Genomic DNA, 17,749 nt, shown 5'->3' on the forward strand with positions numbered 1-17,749 from the left:
TGATGAAGCCCTACTTTCCTGGAAACAGCTAAACACCTGCCTGCTGATGGGAAGTAGTGAATGAACTCATTATTTTGCTTTGCTTGCATGCAGAACTTTTGTTTAACTGTTAAGCTGTCTTTATCTCAATCCGCAGGTTTTCTTGCTTTTACTCTTCCAGTTCTCTTCCTCTTCTCTTCCTCATCTCACTAGAAGGGAGTGAGTGAGCAGATCTGTGGTGCTTAGCTGCCCACTGGGGTTAACCCACATGCTGCTGTGGTGCTTCTTAGCATGTCAGACTGCTGATTTCACTGTCGGTGAAATGCTTTCCTTCCCAGTGAGGGCCTTCTGGGAAGTGATAATGCTCTGATGATATGTCGGTGAGGGTCACTGCTCTTTGTGTTAATGTCTATTGATAGGTGGTTTGATTGTGCAGCCCTTGATCCTGTTCCTTTACTATAGTGCCTGTTCATACTCTAATTTGGAAACAGGGTCAGTTTCCTGGGGTGAAAGGAGAACCACGTAACAGTACTGTGTGGTAAATTGCACGAGTATGGTGCTGTTACAGTTCTGCCAGATAAGATGTTAAACAGGTGCTGCTGAATTGTTCTCCCCAGTTTCCTGATGGTTGTTCTCATTGAACTTCAGAGTTGTCAGACTCCAAGCCCCACAGCAGACAATCATGAGGCTGCACATAGGTGGGAAGCACAGTGGATCTGCCAGAATGACAGCATTAGGAACTGTTGGGACAGCAGCACCCTTAAACTGAGGCTTGACTCTTACGTAGAAGGGGTGAGTGGTAAAGAACTAAGAAACGCTGCTGCCCCATCGTATGGGGATGGCCCATAGGAATGGATTGGTCACTCTTTCTTCCAGTTTGGGATTAAGTGACACAAAATGAAGCTAGGTGATAGTAAATTCAAAATAAAAAATAGATGTGTGTTTGTGTAGCGTGAGGCTGAGTTGTGGAATTCTTTGCCTGAGGTTGATATGGATGCTAAAAACTTGCTGGGGCCAGAGGGAAACCGATAGATTAGTGGAGAAGAAAGCTGTGGAGGTTTACTGAGTGCTTAGAGCTTACCTGTGGTGGGGAAGGTCTCTTCAGAAGCAGGTTTAGAGAAAGCATCAGGTATGTGTCCTTGTTCTAATATTCTTCCCTAGACATCTGGTTTTAGCTCTGCTCAGATCCTGGTCTGCCATGCTAAATGGTTCCCTGGGTCTATCCAACAGTGCCTGTTCTCTTAATCAAAAGGTAGCATTTCTGTGGAATATAAGAGAAGGCAAAACTCTTGTGAATCAGAACTTTAAAACTGGTATTCTGTGAATCATGCAACAAGTACAAAAGGAAACAGATACTGTAACAAGAAATATCCATCTGCTTTCACAACCAGAACATGCTCTACTCTACTCATTCAATGAGATCACCACTTGCAGAGAAGTGCTTACGCCTAGTTGTAATACCTGCAGCCAGAGTGCTATATCTTCTTTCATTCTTGATAGTTTGTTTGTTGTAATAGATACTTTTGAGAAGTTTCAATCTTTGCTTTATCTTTACCACTGTTGTTACCTCATGTTGCTGCATATCTAGTGAGTGTGCTGGCTTTGCAAGTTTTTGGCAGAGGAGTTTCCATTTAAATATGCCCAGACCACAGAAATAAATTTTAAAATTGTACAGAATATTAAACCATAAATGACTAGTAAAACAAAGCTCTCGGCAAGTACAAAATACAGTTGTGATGGAGTAAGTATCATGTGCAATTTTATTCAGTGAGTTTTTAAAAAATGTTCTAATTTCATTAAGGTAAGTATTTCAAAAGGCCATTTTTAGCTCAGCAGGTGTTTAAATGTATGTTAATTTAAAACAATGTTATTTTGTGTCTTCAGATTGCATCAGTTTTTTGCCCTTTTATGTTGTTCCTTTGTCTTTGACTCAGTAGGAATTTTTTTGTGTTTTATCAACTTTTGTCAGCTGCAGCATCTGGCAATGAGAATGTTCAGCCTCCACCATTAGCTTATAAGAAATGGGGTTTGCAAGATGTGGATATCATTGTTGACCATGCTAGTATTGGTAAGCATTTCTGTTTAATTTCAGATATTTGGCTTAAATTAAACCGAATATTTTCATGCTGTGAAATTCAGAGTGAGAGCACTTAGTGGTACTGGTTGGATAGAAATAAATAGTGGGAGAAGGCTGTTGTAGTGAATGATCTCATTAACCATCATCAAAAATATATTTTACTTTCTCTTCTAGTCTGGTTAGGCCTCCCCTTTCCACTTGAGGGGGACAAAGGATGTTACAGCTGTAGCTGTCCTGTCCTCTCTTGTTTGGTAAGAAACAGCTGAGAGAGACTAGATCAGATGCAGTTACTCCCATTTCTGTCAGGTTAAAGAACTGTTTGGCAGGCAGGGTAAGACTGGTAAGGGTCTGTCCTGAGTCTAGCACATAAAGAAACTAAAATGTGAGATTGCTCCTTTCCAAAAAAGGCAAACTGACTTTTAGGCTCTCAGACTTTTACTCCTTAGGAATTTGCAGAAGCCCAGGTTCTTGTCAAACAGGCAGTTCTGAGGGATAGTAAGCTTCATTTGTCTCCCACCCTTTTCATAAAAGCAGGTAAGAGGGCAGAATGGGGCTAACAAGGCAGGTGAAGTGAATTGGGTAAAAGTGTTTTTGCTGTTAAACTCTGCTGATTTTTTTTTTTTTCTTCTAAACAAACCAACTACGCTTTACAATTAACCTATGTATTTCCAGTTACTCTCTACTGTGTTCTTTGGAATTTCTGTGGTTAAAGCTGCTCTGGTCAGCCAAGAAGGCAGGAATGTATTTAGGCTTCTAGAGCAATTGCATGCCTTTGTTCTGAAAGTATAAGACATTCACTTTAATATTTTTGTTAGGCATCATGACACTGTCTCCTTTCGATCAAATGAAGACTGCCTCCAATATAGGTGGATATTATGCAGCTATAAAAAACAGCCCACCTGCTATGTCTCAGTATGTTACTGTTGGATCCAATCCTTTCACTGGTTTCTTTTTTGCCCTGGAGGTATGTACTACAAAGCTGACTTGCTGAAACTTTGAATAATTACTCCTTTTCTTTTCTGCGTGGGTATTTCTGAAGTATTCTTATGTTCATTTTATGCTGACATTTCCCCTTCTTGATCTTCTGAAACTGAAACGATTTGCAGTGGATGTGATAGTAATGTCTACCACAGGTTCCTGCTAATGAGAGATTTTTATTTTCTATCTTAAAATGAATGTGATAGTCAAGTAATTTTTTACGATTTGTTAATTTATTGCCAATTAAGTAACTGAAGTTTTTTTGAAAAATTATGTTGAGATTGTGTAAACATGCACCTTAGGGATTTTTGGAGGCCTTTTGGTCTTTGATCCTGTATACACATGGCCTGTGTATATTTGGGCATTTCACATAGTGACACTAATACTTGTACAAGAAAACTGTGACTTAAGCTGAACAATATCTGTAGGACACTTACGTTGTCTTCTGTTGTACTGGAGGAGAAGGATGGCAATGTAGCTGTGTGTCTTGTACATTCAGACTCTATGTGTGTGCTGTCCTTATCAGGGTTGAAAGCGATTGAAAATGCTAGAATCAGAATTTTGATTTTGTACTTGCTTTTCCAATATGTTTATGAAAAAACTGCTTACGTTGATATTTGCAAGGATGCCAAAGCCATACACCCGGTAACTCTCCATGATAAATCATACACAGGGTTTTTTTAACTTCTGTTGCAGACAAACATACTGAGCTACCAGTGACTTGCAGGAGGATTTTGAAATGGTAAAGAGATGTCAGAATGGCTTTTCTGGGGGCAATGAATTAAAATTTTGCAGTCTTAAAGCTATGCTTTCTGAGCTGAAAGTCCATAGGAGGCCTGACAAACTATTCTGCAGTTGAGTTCAGTGTAAGAACTATTTCTTGGCTTTCTAAACACTTTGTTCCTTCATTTCAGGGTGGCTCACAGCTGACTAGTTTTTGACTTTCTAAACACTTTGTTCCTTTCTTTCAGGGTAGCTCACAGCCACTGTTGTCTCATGTTGCCTTAGCAGTTGCAAGTAAACTGACTTCAGCATTATTTAATGCTGCCAGGTAATAAAATAAAAAATGGCATTAAATTATTTCTGTTGTAGTACCTACATGAATAGTTTAAGAATTTTTAGAACCGTTAGTATGATTCTCCTAATGTGATTTTCTATTGCAAGTGGCTGGCTTGGTTGGAAGAGTAAACATGAAGAAGAACCTGCCCAAAAACAGAAGCCAAAGGTTGAACCTGCAACCCCATTGGCAGTGAGGTGAGTTTTACATGCTGTCTCAATTGCTTTAGATGTCTTGTGTTTTTAATTACTAGAATTATTTTGAAAGGCACATAATTGATGAACGTGTTTTTCTTGACTTCAAGCAGTGATGATAGTTTGCAGGTTTTTAAGCTTTGTTTCATTTCAGTTTATCATTCTGGACATATAATTACCCATCTCCTTCACTTCCAGTGTGCTGGGTTCATTGTGACTGTGAAAGAACAGCATGCACAGTTTAATGACAGCATAAGTATGTAAATCTCAGTCCTGAAATTTATCACTGAAGTGCTTCAAAGAAGCTGTGTAAGGTGCTTGCAACTTACGATAGCGTAAAGCCCCTCACAAAAATTAGGAGGTATCCTGTTTGCCTGTTGATTGCGGAGAGAGGATAATGGGGGCAACAGGTTGTAGCCTAATGTTATCAAGAAAGCTGGTAAAATACTAAATTAATTCCTGATTGTTTTTCCTGATTTTTTTTTTTTTTTTAAGTATTCTCAAGACTATTCAGCAATAAGGCAGGGCTTATAAAGTAACCCGCTGCTCTGAGATCCCTGCTAGACAACGCATGACAAGACAGTCGCTTATCCTAGTTTCTGAACTTTGGTTTTCAGTAGTTTAACAGATCTATGAGATCTCTCAGACAGCACAAGAACTTTTTTCATGATTTGCTCTTAATGTTACCTGTACCTTTATGTTAACTTAAAAAAAGAAATCTTAGTCCTTATAAGATACTCTGTTTACTGTTTCTGAGGAAAAGTGGGTATCTAGTGTTTTTACTTGATTTTTTAATATTTTTTTTTTTTTAGGTTTGGACTCCCAGATTCCCGTCGCCATGGAGAAAGAATATGTCTTTCTCCATGTAACACTTTGGCAGCAGTAACAGATGGTTTTGGAAGGGTTATTTTACTGGATGTGACAAGAGGACTTGCAGTTCGCATGTGGAAAGGTGTGTTATGTACAACAAATAATATTCTTCCAACACTGTGGTGTCTTATGTTCAGACTTAGAATTCCAAGTGATTTTCCATTATTAAGACTTTGGTACATTGTGTTATTACAAACTAAAGGCAGATGTAACATAAAGTCCTTAAGGGTATTGTTGTAGTGATCCCTGAAATACTGATATGGTCTATAGTAAACATTTGATCTGTTTGGTTTAGATTTTGGTGTAGACTTTTAAATTTTTTCCCCACAGACTGTATCCCAATGGAAAGCTTTTGACCTGATTTTTTTGGAAGAGCTTTAGTGGTCTTCTCCAAGATTCTTTCTCTTGATAAGCTCTAGTATCTTCTTCAGTTCTGCTGAGAAAATAAACAGAAGTTTGAGAAATCTGTAAGAGGATACACAACTTGTTAGAGTCTTGTTTCATCACGGTGACTGCGCAGGGAGTGCTCAGTCTCTTCTAAACTGAGGGATTTTTATAAAATAATGCAGATGTTAAGCTCTCAAACTGTAATTATACCTAATGTTACGACACTTTATTTTCTCTATAGAATTAAAATTTTGCAGCTTTTTGGGAGATCAAAGTTTTAAGAACAGGTAGAAAATCTCTAGCTTCTCTTGTCTTCCCCCCCCCCCCAAGATTAATTATGAATACAGCAGCTACTTCAGCAGCTTGCTAACAGTGTAATAGCTAAAGTAATCATTTCCCCTGTGCATTCCCCTTCTCTCACATTTTGAAGCTTATTAGCTTTAATAGGTGCTTGCTCATGTTCTTGGACATGTTTTTTTTTGCTCATTACTGAGAGCTTCATATTATCTAGGAATTACTTTTAAGAGTCCCAAGCTTTATTTGATAGTCAGACACATATTTACAATTTGCCAGCCTTTCCCCAGTGAGGCTGTTGAGACGTGAAATAGCTTCTTTTCCTTTTTTTTTTTTTTTTTTTTTTTTTTTAGCAAAACTTTCTACTGAATTAAATGTTTTGGACTGTACCTTTTCTCATTGAATTGTGAATACTTTTCAACCTTCTCAGTGTAATATATCTTGTTATAAACTTGTTTTATACGTTAGTATTTCACTTGTGGTTTGGAGTCTTCATTTGTACTTGCTAAACCATTATGTAGTTTAGTCATGTCAGTAGAGCATCTCTGCCTTTTTTGTTTAGGAAGATTTTATCAGGGAAAGTATTTTCCTGACTGAGAGAGAAAAAAGATGAGTATGTTTATTGGGTTACTAAAAATTGCATTTTAATGATGGTAAGATATGAATGAAAATGTACATATCCTATTTAATAAGTTATACAAATTTCCTTCCTTAAATCCCTTTTTTGTTGATTTGAAACATGGGACATCTGGACACTTCACTTAAGAGATCTTTCTTCTCTGAGAGGCTTTTGCAGTGGTGTAATGTCCAGAGTCCAGACCTGATGAGTTTGGGGTTTTCTGTGGCTTCTTCCAGAAGAACTTGTTCCTTCCCAGGTCTGCAGGAGGCTGCATCTGATGGCCCTGCTCAGAGCCCGTGGACCACAGTTCTTGACAGGATTCTGGCTGCTGGCAGAGTAGCACAGTTTGAAACAAAGCTTAGGACTGTTTGCTGCTGGAATAGTACTTAAGTGGGTGGTGGTGTTTACTAATTGTGTATTAATTTCTGTACACTAAGGAACTTCTGCCTTCTTTTATGAAGGGTACCGTGATGCAGAAGTTGGTTGGATACAGACTGTAGAGGACCTTCATGAAAGGGAAACTGAGAAGATGGATTTTTCTCCTTTTGGAAATGCACAGGGTCCAAGCAGAGTAGCTCAGTTCCTTGTGATTTATGCTGCAAGGAGAGGCATTCTGGAAGTGTGGAGCACGCAGCAAGGGCCTCGGGTTGGAGCCTTCAATGTGGGGAAATGTTGTAGGTAAGAAACAGCTAGCAGGTAGGCATGTTGCCTGTGCTGCTGCCGTAAAGTGATATGTGGATATGCCAGTGGTAAAACTGGAAAGTGCTGGCAGGTGCTTTTTGCATTGCCCACAGTGTTTCTACTGAATGCAGCTTGTTGTTTTATACAAGGGGACTTTGTCATGTTTCATCACTCTACCGTCTTTTTTGATAAATGCATTTAGCAGTTGTTAAACTTCAGCTCTATAAAATTTCAGCTCTATAAAATTTGTCAACTTTTTATTCAATGTGTAGAAAGGGGAAGGTTGTTAATTTTTTCTTCACTCTAAAGGCCACAGGGTTTTTTTGTTCGTTTGTTTCAGGTTGTTGTATCCTGGTTATAAAATAATGGGTCTAAACAATGTGACCAGTCAGGGGTGGCAGCCCCAGACTTATCAGATATGCCTCGTTGATCCAGTCTCTGGAAGTGTAAAAACTATCCATGTACCTTTCCATCTAGCACTGAGGTAAGGACTTTATGTGCTCTGTATGACCAAATGAATTTTGTTAGGTTTTTTGGAAACAATGTTTTATGTAGAGAAAGCAATTCTGGTGTTCCTTCTGACTAGTACTCTAGTAATAGTCTTATTGTTTCGTATGCATTGACTTGATTTTTATTAATGTGATGTTACTTAAAAGTAACATACATGATTAAAGGGGTTTTTTTCAGAATCCTTCACTTTAGTTCTTTTCACTCATACAATTAAAATTATTTCCCTTCAGTGATAAGAAGAGTGAGCGAGCAAAGGATATGCATCTAGTGAAGAAGTTAAATGCTTTACTCAAAGCTAAAACCTCAGATCCAGGTAGGTTCTCTTGTATAATTTCTTAAGACGGTACGTTGTCAAGTGGTTCTTGTGTTATCTGACCTGTAAGGATGCAAACCCAGGTCTGATTGTGCTACGTTCCGACAGCTGTATGTGCTATGAATTACGATCTTTAGCTTGTTTTTTTTTTAATAAACTACCAGATTAAATTTAATCTTGTGCAGGGATCCAGTATAAGCCTTGTCTGCCCTGTAAATCTTAACTAAACTATACTTTGAGTGCTTGCATGAAACACAGTGTGGTTGCGGTCAGTTATGCTGTGTAATGGAGTTCAGCATTTGACTCTATAGGTATCCTTCTTTCTGTCAGTAATACACATATCTTACAAAAGATGGATTTGGTTTAAGAGGTGGCACTTAGCTGTTATTTTGTTTCATTTTCCCCAAGCTTGTTTTATCAACTTCTCTAATAGTGTCTTCATCTCTATAGATGCACGTGGGTTCAAGCTACACTGTGGTGTGGGTTGACTGACTTTTCAGAACGAGTTTGAGAAATATGAATTGAAGTTGTGACTGTATTTCTTTGCAGATCTGATTGAAGCTGAAGCAAAGGAATTAATACTTGATATCAAATACCCTGCTACAAAGAAACAGGTGAATACGTAGAAGCTAGTATACTTCAATATTAGGGAAAAAATTGCATGATCAGATTAAGAGTGCTAAATCTTTTTAAGTCTTTCAAAGTACGTTACTTTTTCCTAGAATTACTTGGAGGAAATAATTGAGCTATTTTGTTCTGATGTGGGTTTTGTGGGTTTAATTTTTTTCTTTACCATTTATTAATTGGAATTAATTTTGACTTGTGACTTCCCCAAGGCATCTTCTGTGCTAAAAGTCAAAGTAATAACAAGAGAGCAGACCTTTCTGTAGGATCAAAGTATGCCACAAGTATATGTGAAGACAAAATATAGATGAAAAATCATTGTCAAAGTTGCGCTATTGTTGGCTTACCTTATATATTTTTACAGTGAAATTAAGTAAATGTTTAATTCTGTTGAACGTCTGCTTAACAGGCTCTGGAAAGTATACTGACAAGTGAACGTGTGCCGCTTTCATCTCTCACAAACATCACTCAGACATTAATGGATAATTTAAAAAAACAGGGTAGGTGGATATTTATTTTGTAAATATGGAGAGGCGTTTGCACCTTGTCTGCAGTGCTGTAAGACTATTGTAGAACTATTCTTTCCCATAAGACTAGACTTGGTCTGCTTAGTTTTGCTGCTACATACTATAGGATGTTGCTTCTACATTATTTATTTCTTTAAAATGCAGACTGCAAATAGCTTGCTAGTAAGTATGCTTTGCTATGCTTGCTATGTGCTTAGTAACTTGTGATTATATTTTAAAAAACAAACCCAAACCCCCAACAACTGGGCTTGGTACTTCAATCTAGTAAAAGTTTCCTTCAGAAAGAAGCTTTCACAGACTTCTGTCTGTAGATGTTTTAGTTTGTTCTCTCTCCAAGGAAGGCAGTAAGTATATGGTACTTTGGATCTGTGAATTTTAATGTACTGGAAGCACAAAATCCTTATTACTGAGGATGTGAGCTCTGGCCAGATGCCTGGTATCTTTTCTTGGGAAGCTTTGCTGAAGCTATATTTCATATGTTAGTAGAGATTTCGGAGCCAGTGTCAGGAAATGTCATTTCCCATTCAAAATCTTGTTGCTGAAAGTCTGCAAGATTGTTTCTTTGAAATTAGACACTTTGATCTTTTTAAAATTGGGAGAGCCGCCTTTGTGCTTGAGGTGACCACATTTGGGAGACCCAGCTGGGGACTGAGGAACGGAGAAGAAGGTGCCTCCCACTTCCTTTGCATGTGTTGGGACTTCTCAGCAGCGCAGCTGCTTTTTCTTTGTTTTGGTTATCACTGGATTTAATTCAGCTTGTTAGATGAGGCTTCAGCCATAGGAGTCAAGAAATCCCTACCACTGTTGTGTGGAAGTCCTCAATAAGCCATTTGTTAATTAGAAAGGCTGCGTCCCTTGTCGTGCCTCAGTGAGAATGTGACAACATATTTTTGTAGTTTCAGAGCCTTGAGAGGATCTCTTTCTTTCACTTGTATCAGTGGTGGGGTTTCTGTTACCATTTTCTTGAAGTAGATAGAGGAGGTTGAGAGCTTCACACGTGAGTTCTCTACCTAATTTTGGTCTGACATTCTAAATCACTAGCATTGTCCATTTATATTGGAACTCCTAAAAAACTGAAGAAAAATGGAAACGTGGCCTTTTACGCTGAAGAGAGATTGACAGAACTGTATACCTACTGGGGTCTGTTCGTGTATTTTTAATCTTTAATCTCTTATTGTCATACATAACATTCTCTCCTCACAGTCATAAGAAAGAGAAACTTGGCTGATGTTCTGGCCTTCTAATTTCAGAACAGTAGTGGCGCATCCTTCCACTTGTGCTTAGTAGGTAGAAGATAACGTGAAGGAGATGCTGGGCTCTGAATGCTGTAGTTGCAAAGAAAAGGTCAAGTGACTGTGTGGCAAGCTCTGTGCATTTCTTTTCTGTTTTTAGGATTTTTAATAGCAACGTGTCAAAAGTATTTAAGGGTTTGTAGGGAGAAAATCATGTTTAGAAGCTGTTTCAGCTGAAGACGATATATTCAGAGATATCTTTTGTATAGAAAGGGCCTCTCAGGATCTCTAAAATACTTTCTTTTAAAATAAATAAGTTGGCATAGAGATTCTGTCAACGTTATGTTGATGTTAGTTTCTTATATTCTGATTGTTTTAATTGTTACTGAAATTTGAATGTCAATAGATACATGAAATTTCCGACTGAGATTGTAGAAATACAAAAGGCAGTGTCTTGCAGAGGTGAAACTGAATTCATTTCAGTAGATATTAAGCTCTCTTCTGATGCGAGGAATATGCTTAAAATACTGTAAGAATGAATAAAATATTGTAGTCTGGTATTCTTGATAAAAGAAAATATGTTTGAGACTTAATGTATTTCAGTTTTTGGCAATTTCTGGTTTGGCCTTAAACCAGGAAATTAGAATAGATTTGTCTTTTGTTCAGTTCCACATTGTCAACCTTCTTCAGTTAAAAAATGAGCCTGATATCTTTCTCTAATACTTCTCGGAAAAAATAATTCTTGTTTTATACTGCTGTGAATTAAATATAGTAATTGCAGGCAGCAGCGCATCAAAAAATTACATTGAGAGACGTAAGTCTCTGCAGTTGTAATAAAGGAGAAGTTTAATGCAGCTGTGAAGTATGTTTCACTATTCCGGGCTGTATATTCAAATTCAAATGAGGTTTTATTTTTTTCTCAGAGCTTGAGTGTGTGGATGAAGGACTACTGCAGTTCTGCGCAAACAAGTTAAAGCTGTTACATCTTTATGAACTAGTTAGCAAACTAAATTCCCAAAGCATACAGAAAGACACTCCACCCTCGGATAATGTGAGTAACTTCAAAATGCAATTGTCTTATAGAATCGAGTAATGATTTGGGCATAAAAATATGTTTTCAAGGCCTTGGATAAAATAAGGAGGTAAGCAAGTTACATGTTTTTGTGGCTTGGAACTTTTAGTGAAGTCATTGTTTTGTAATGTGTTTTTTTTCCCCCGCTGTGTAATTCATCTACCTAATACTCTTTAGCAGTCACAGAGTTGAGACAGTTCAGTCCTTTATCCAAAGCATATTCTTACCTTTGTTTAGTTTTGGAGGGGTGTTTTGGGACCAGTAGAAATAACAAATTCTGATACTTACTTTTATAGCATCATAATTTGGTTTGCTTTTGATAATAATTTGTAGAACTGCTTATACATTTGTAAAAGCCATGTGGAGTGGTGTTATATAGGCTTGTTTGCTCGATGGATGATTGTTATGTTATCAGCACGATCTAAATGTGGGAAATGCATTGGTTGAAGTCCTTAAATATGAAGCTAGTCAAGGTCTTCCTGTGAGCTGTATGAATAGCTGATTTTCATAATCATCATCACAGAACGGTTTGCTTGGGTTGGGAGGGACCTTAAAGATGATCTAGTTCCAACCCTCCTGCCATGCCAGGGACACCTTCCACCAGACCAGGCTGCTCAAAGCCCTGTCCAGCCTGGCCTTGAACACCCCTGGGGATGGGGCATCCACAGCTTCTCTGGGCAACCTGTGCCAGTGTCTCAGCACCCTCACAGTGAAGGATTTCTTCTCGATACCTAATCTAAATCTGCCCTCTTTTGGTTTCGGTGGGTTTTTTTTTTTTTGAGATTATTTAATCTTTACTTTTTAAAGACATCTTTAATATTCAAAATGAAATATTTTGCCTCTTCTGACTTTTGCTGTAGTTTTTACTGTGTTTTTCAAAACATCTGTTTACTTGTGGATTTTTTTGGCTTTTGCCTTTAAGGACTTGGCTAAACTGCTTCGACTGGAAGAAAAAGATTTTCGTAGGCTTGAAACTTTACTGGAGAACTACAAGAAAGAAAACACACAAAGTACTGTTCAGTTTGCTGATGAGAAGGATGACTCACTGTCTGTGAAAATGTTCTTAGAATATTTGGAATATGAAAAGGACATGATTAATGTGAAAAATATGGAAGATGGAGAGTATGTGGCTTTAGGTAAGAGCTACCAAACTGTTTGTCATATAACTTGAAGACTGATTATAATCTAAGATGGTATAAATATTCTAGCCTTAATCTGGTTTACCTTGAAGTAGTATGTGACAGTGCTACTTCCAGACTCTCACCTTTAGTTATAGGTCTCTCTACCTAGATGGATATTAATACAAGTTGACTATAACTGTGGATATAACTACCCTAAAGTGATGTTACGACTGTTTATTTGTTTATGAATGCCACTAAGTTGGACAGTGATAACTAGATACTTCACAGAGCAGCTGTATTTTGCTGTTTCTGGGCTGACTTTACCCTCAGAGATGGGGGAGCTGACTAGAGGCAGCATAGGACCATTAGGTGATAGAGTAAGGATTCCACATTTGTTGAGCTGAGACTTTGGACAATGTTGATCTGAAATATTATGGATGGGGAGAGCGTGTGGGCTGTCTGTTGGGTTGTATGATGGGGTTACTGTCTGTAGTCTGCTATAGTTTGCAAATCTGTTCCAGACTGTCCTTGAGGGGACCTTGGAGAATAACTAGTGGAAGCCGCTTGAGCTAAATTTGTCTCAAAGGCACTGTCTTTCCAGAAGGTTTCTTTTCCAGGGAAATTTTGGTGTGAACACGGAATTCTGTGCATAGGTGTTGTATGGCTGTCGCTTTGTAGCCTCCTGCTTATTTTAGCTATAATTGTCAGACTTTCAGAGGAATTGGGATTGAAAAGTTAGGCAGAAGTTTGGCTTTCGTCTGTAAGAAGATGAAAGGCTGTTCTGAAGCAATCTTAGAATTTGCATTTTCTCTACCATAACAATATATTTAGTTTTAAGAACGGGGATAGAAGTACTGTGGTTCAGCCATGGTGCCTGTAGTGGGGGTTGGAGTAGCCACGGTGCCTGTCGCCAGGGTTGGAGCAGTTGTGGAGCCTGTCATGGTGTCAGATCCAGACACCTCTTCCCTTGAGGGTGTGGATTGTGTTGAGCAGGGCTCTCCCGCCGTGTGGCAGTGATTTGTGTGTCTCCAGAATTGACAGGGTGACAGCATACTTCTTCCCAGCTATTTTACTAGTTGTTCAGGATTCTGTGCTTGTTCAGAAGTGAAATTCCAAAACACTGGAGGTGACCACTGGGTGACCACTGTCCTAAGCACTTGCCCACACTATCACCGCCCCCGCCCCCCCCCCCCCCCCCCCCGCCACTCTCACCTGTCCAGCCTCGATGCAGATCTCTGGGTGGTATTCTTAAACAGCTGTTTAACCCAAAGCAAGACCTGAAACACATTCAGGAGACATAGCAATAGAAACATGCTGGTTCAAGCATCCTGAAGATATTAAAAATTCTGAAGAGCTATTGTAATTAGCCTGGAGGAGATGGGAAAGGTGGAGGAAAGTAAAAGGTGTAATTATTGGTCGTTTCCAATAGATGGCTCCTGAAGTACAGAGATGATGGTCACGCTGAGTAGAAACACCAGAGCAGTTGTGCCACCAGCAATTTTACCATTTTTTAGGCCAGTGTTACAAAGTACCACAGAATAATAACCTTAACCCAGCCCCCAGAGGGGATAAACAGCACATCAGGGAACACGTACGGTAAGTAAGGTGTTAGATAATGCAACTCTTGAGAGCAAATAAATAACATTGTGACCAGCGACTATTAAACTAATATAATGAATGCTTAGAACAAATTTGTTTTAACACGCTCTGGTCAGATCTGTTATGTCAACCCATCGTGCCCCATATTGGGCACCAAAAAGGACTGTCATGGTTTAACGTGGCAGGTAGCTAAACACCACACAGCTCTTCGCTCTCTCCCCCCGGCCCCCAGTGGGATGGGAGAGAGAATCGGAAAAAAAAAAGTAGAATTCGTGGGTTGAGATAGACAGTTTAATAGGATAGACAAGGAAGGGAAAATTATAATAATGATAGTGATAAAAAATTAGAATATTCAAAACAAGTGATGCACAATGCAGTTGCTTACTACCCACTGGCCAGTACCCACCAACTGATGCCCAGCCAGTTCCTGAGAAATGGCCCCTGGCCAGCTTTCCCCCCAGTTTATATACTGAGCATGATGTCATATGGTATGGAATATCCCTCTGGCTAGTTCAGGTCAGCTGTCCTGCTCTGTCCCCTCCCAGCTTCTTGTGCTCCTCCAGCCTTCTTGCTGGTGGAGTGGTGTGAGAATCTGAACTAAGTGTAAACACTGCTTATTGTAAACACTGAACTTGGTGTAAACACTGCTTAGCAGCAGCAAAAACATCAGTGTGCTATCAACACTATTCCCATCCCAAATCCGAAACACAGCATGTACCCGCTATGAGGAAGAAAATTAAATCTACCCCAGCTGAAACCAGGACATCCAAGCAGTACAATAATCTTTGTTTTGTTGTAAATTCATTTTCTATATGACTCCTTTATTGGTAGGAACACTTGTGTCCTTTGTAATGAACCTTCTCCACTAAGGGTAAACCATTAGGGCATCCTGGATGTAACTTGGTCCTTCGTGTTGCACTCAGTGGGACCTGATCAATAGATGATCTCCTGTGTAAGCGTACGGGAAGAGGCTGTGGCTTTATGTTGTTCATAATGTTGACTAATTTTTGCTTCAGGCAGCTTTTTCTTCTGGAAGTGTTTGTGTGGGGAGAGTTCCATAGAAGAAATGTGTCGTGCATTGGAATCAGCAGGTTTTAGCCCTCAGATCCTGTTGGTAAGATATTTATTACATACTTTAAAACTTTGATGTAGTATTTTGAAAACAAAACATTGAAAGGAAAAATTCTGAATGTTGATCTTTGGATTAATGCTGTGTTCAAATATCCCCATGTTTAGTTCTTTAGGTATTTGTGTCTGTATTTCCCACTAAAGAGATGCCAAAAAAAAAATCTAGTTGCAAATGTGGATATTCTAGTGGGAATTTCTAGATTATGCCTTTAGGACTACAAGTGTTAAAATTTTGCTGAAGTTTTCTTCTACAAAGAAGCAAAAATTATGAGAGTAGTTAATTTCAGGCACTGATACATTTGTTATAATTCCTTTTTGCAAGCAGGGAAGTTTAAAAGGAATTAAAAATAAATTTTTCAGAATCGCTAGTAGTGTTCAGACAATCATCTTGGTCTTTCAACTGCATGTAATTTGTGTTTTGCTACTCTTCTTCCATCCACTACAGTGGAAATACATATTTCAGTATTATTTGCTTGTATTAGGATTTTCAGGGGTAGTATTAATAACTTTTACTAAGCTGAGATTGGTAGCATACTGGTATTAGCTGGCTGTGCCTTCAGAAGAGGGTGTTTCTAAGGTATCTTTCTAAATGAAAGATACAGGTTGTATTGTTTCATTTCAAAGTCTTCATAGGGTGTCTTATGCAATATTTATATTCATATAGTAAGAGTTCATGGGTATAACATTTCTGCTCTCTGCCACAAAATTTTTTAGAGAAAGAAAGTGTTTGTATTAGGTATGTTGCAATATTACAGTTTCATTCAATTGCTTTAATTCCATATTCTATTTTTTTTTTTTTTTGCAGTCACTCCTTCTCAATTTATGGCTTTCCAAGGAAAAAGATATTCTAGACAAACCAGATTCTGTCAGTTGCCTTCACACTATGCTGTCACTTCTGAGCAAAATGAAAGGTGAAATATGCATTTGGGACATGTAAACACAACTGATATTATTAGAAATCTGCTACTCTGACCAGCCTGTGTTACCATTTAGGGTTTCCTCCCCCCCGCCCCCGCCCCCCCCCCCCCCCCCAGTTATGTGACAGCTGCATGCTGCATGTTGATCAACTAACCAAAAATGCAATCAAAATCTGAAGAGCGTTACAATTAAAGGCTGCTTCATGCCATGTAGTTTCACTCTCCACTAAGCTGACAAAGCTCTTATTTGGCACCAGAAGGTGACTGTCCTTCCTCCCTTTTTCGGGTGTATATTTCTGGCCCCCCCCCCCCCCCCCACCTTGTGCTGCCTGCCTCTCAGAAGTCGTTTGAGTTGCTGTAACTTTTTGAGACACCATTATTCTAGCAGCATTTGTATATTGAACATCTCTCTTACTTCAGGGGTGCTATATAAAGTCAACTTGTCATTATTTGGGGTAAGCTATGTAAGGAATAATTCCTGATTCTCCCACCTCACACAGAGGTGCTGTGGATATATCTGTGCCAGGTTCCCTTACGTCTAGTTCACCACAGGGCACCACTGTTGGCTTGAAACTGGAAGCATGATTAAGCTACTGCTGCTGTCTGAATAAATTAGTTTTGCTGAACATGAGGCAGCCTGAAGAGAGACGGCCTGAGGGCGTTGAATATGTGTGGCATCTAGAAATCACAAAAGGAGCTGTCTCTGCGTTGTGAAGTGTCATTTTGTAATATTCATTAGATCTAGTAAGCACGCAGCAGGTTTTGCTGCCGCGTGATTTAGATCTGTTGCCTGTTTCCTAAAAAGGAAACTTGGAGACAGAGTAATTCACATTATGCTCTTTATTCTAAATTTAATTTATAATCTAGAAATTGTATGCTACATATCTAGAAGAAGATAATGTAGAGTAATTGGAAATTGCTTCTAATAAAAGCTGTATTAATACAAGTGCTGCTTTACTAGTTTGAACACCCGGTGACCCAAGTTGGGTGTCCCACCCTCCCTTTCCCTCCAGTGGCTATAGACGAGTCCTGGGACACTCAGTCCATTTCCCCCTGGTGGCAGCAAATGCGAACGGCTTGTGTTCAGTCTGAAAATAACGCAGCTGCCTTGTTGTCCGCTCACGTTGGACATTCCATCACTGCACAGATCGTTGACAGTGTGACAGAGAAAAAGGTAAGTCATTTTGGATGCCCCCCTTCTGTTTTATTGACTGTGTCAGTTCCATGCAAATTGCTGTCTTTAACAAAACAACATCCTCAACACGGGCACAAGCATGCACCATCCGGTAAGCCTGAAAATTTGTATTTGAATTTGAAGAATATCATGCTGAGGCGAATGAATGATACATCATAATTGTTTACTAAACATATTTATATATGTCGTGGGAACTGTACAGTGAGCTTTTGTCTTGATAGCAAATGATGTTGACAAGCTTAAAGTCTACACAGTTCCCACGTGAATTTGAGAAGTCCACTGAACTTTGGATGTTAAACCTGTTTTAACATAGTTTTCAATATTTTTTTTTAAATACGCTGGTGAATTTTCTTAGCACTTATGTTACTATGTTTT

At 38.8% G+C, this 17,749-nt stretch overlaps 1 protein-coding gene across 3 annotated transcripts in view; it reads left to right on the forward strand.

Annotated features, from left to right (window-relative positions):
* Nucleotides 1–17,749, forward strand: part of RAB3GAP2 (RAB3 GTPase activating non-catalytic protein subunit 2) — a 49,111-nt gene that overhangs the window by 18,877 nt on the left and 12,485 nt on the right. For 2 of the 3 annotated variants that reach the window (XM_056357211.1, XM_056357212.1), the window contains exons 9-23: nt 1,949–2,047; nt 2,872–3,020; nt 4,006–4,085; nt 4,199–4,288; nt 5,098–5,237; nt 6,917–7,133; nt 7,477–7,620; nt 7,877–7,959; nt 8,509–8,573; nt 8,993–9,083; nt 11,266–11,393; nt 12,337–12,550; nt 15,151–15,248; nt 16,068–16,173; nt 17,193–17,353. In XM_056357211.1, the coding sequence (XP_056213186.1) occupies nt 1,949–2,047; nt 2,872–3,020; nt 4,006–4,085; nt 4,199–4,288; nt 5,098–5,237; nt 6,917–7,133; nt 7,477–7,620; nt 7,877–7,959; nt 8,509–8,573; nt 8,993–9,083; nt 11,266–11,393; nt 12,337–12,550; nt 15,151–15,248; nt 16,068–16,173; nt 17,193–17,353 (1,865 nt within the window). The remainder of the gene's footprint in view (nt 1–1,948; nt 2,048–2,871; nt 3,021–4,005; nt 4,086–4,198; nt 4,289–5,097; nt 5,238–6,916; nt 7,134–7,476; nt 7,621–7,876; nt 7,960–8,508; nt 8,574–8,992; nt 9,084–11,265; nt 11,394–12,336; nt 12,551–15,150; nt 15,249–16,067; nt 16,174–17,192; nt 17,354–17,749) is intronic. The other variant, XM_056357213.1, reaches the window with a different exon arrangement.

The sequence above is a fragment of the Falco biarmicus genome, chromosome 12, assembly GCF_023638135.1.
Source record: "Falco biarmicus isolate bFalBia1 chromosome 12, bFalBia1.pri, whole genome shotgun sequence".
NCBI lineage: Eukaryota > Metazoa > Chordata > Aves > Falconiformes > Falconidae > Falco > Falco biarmicus.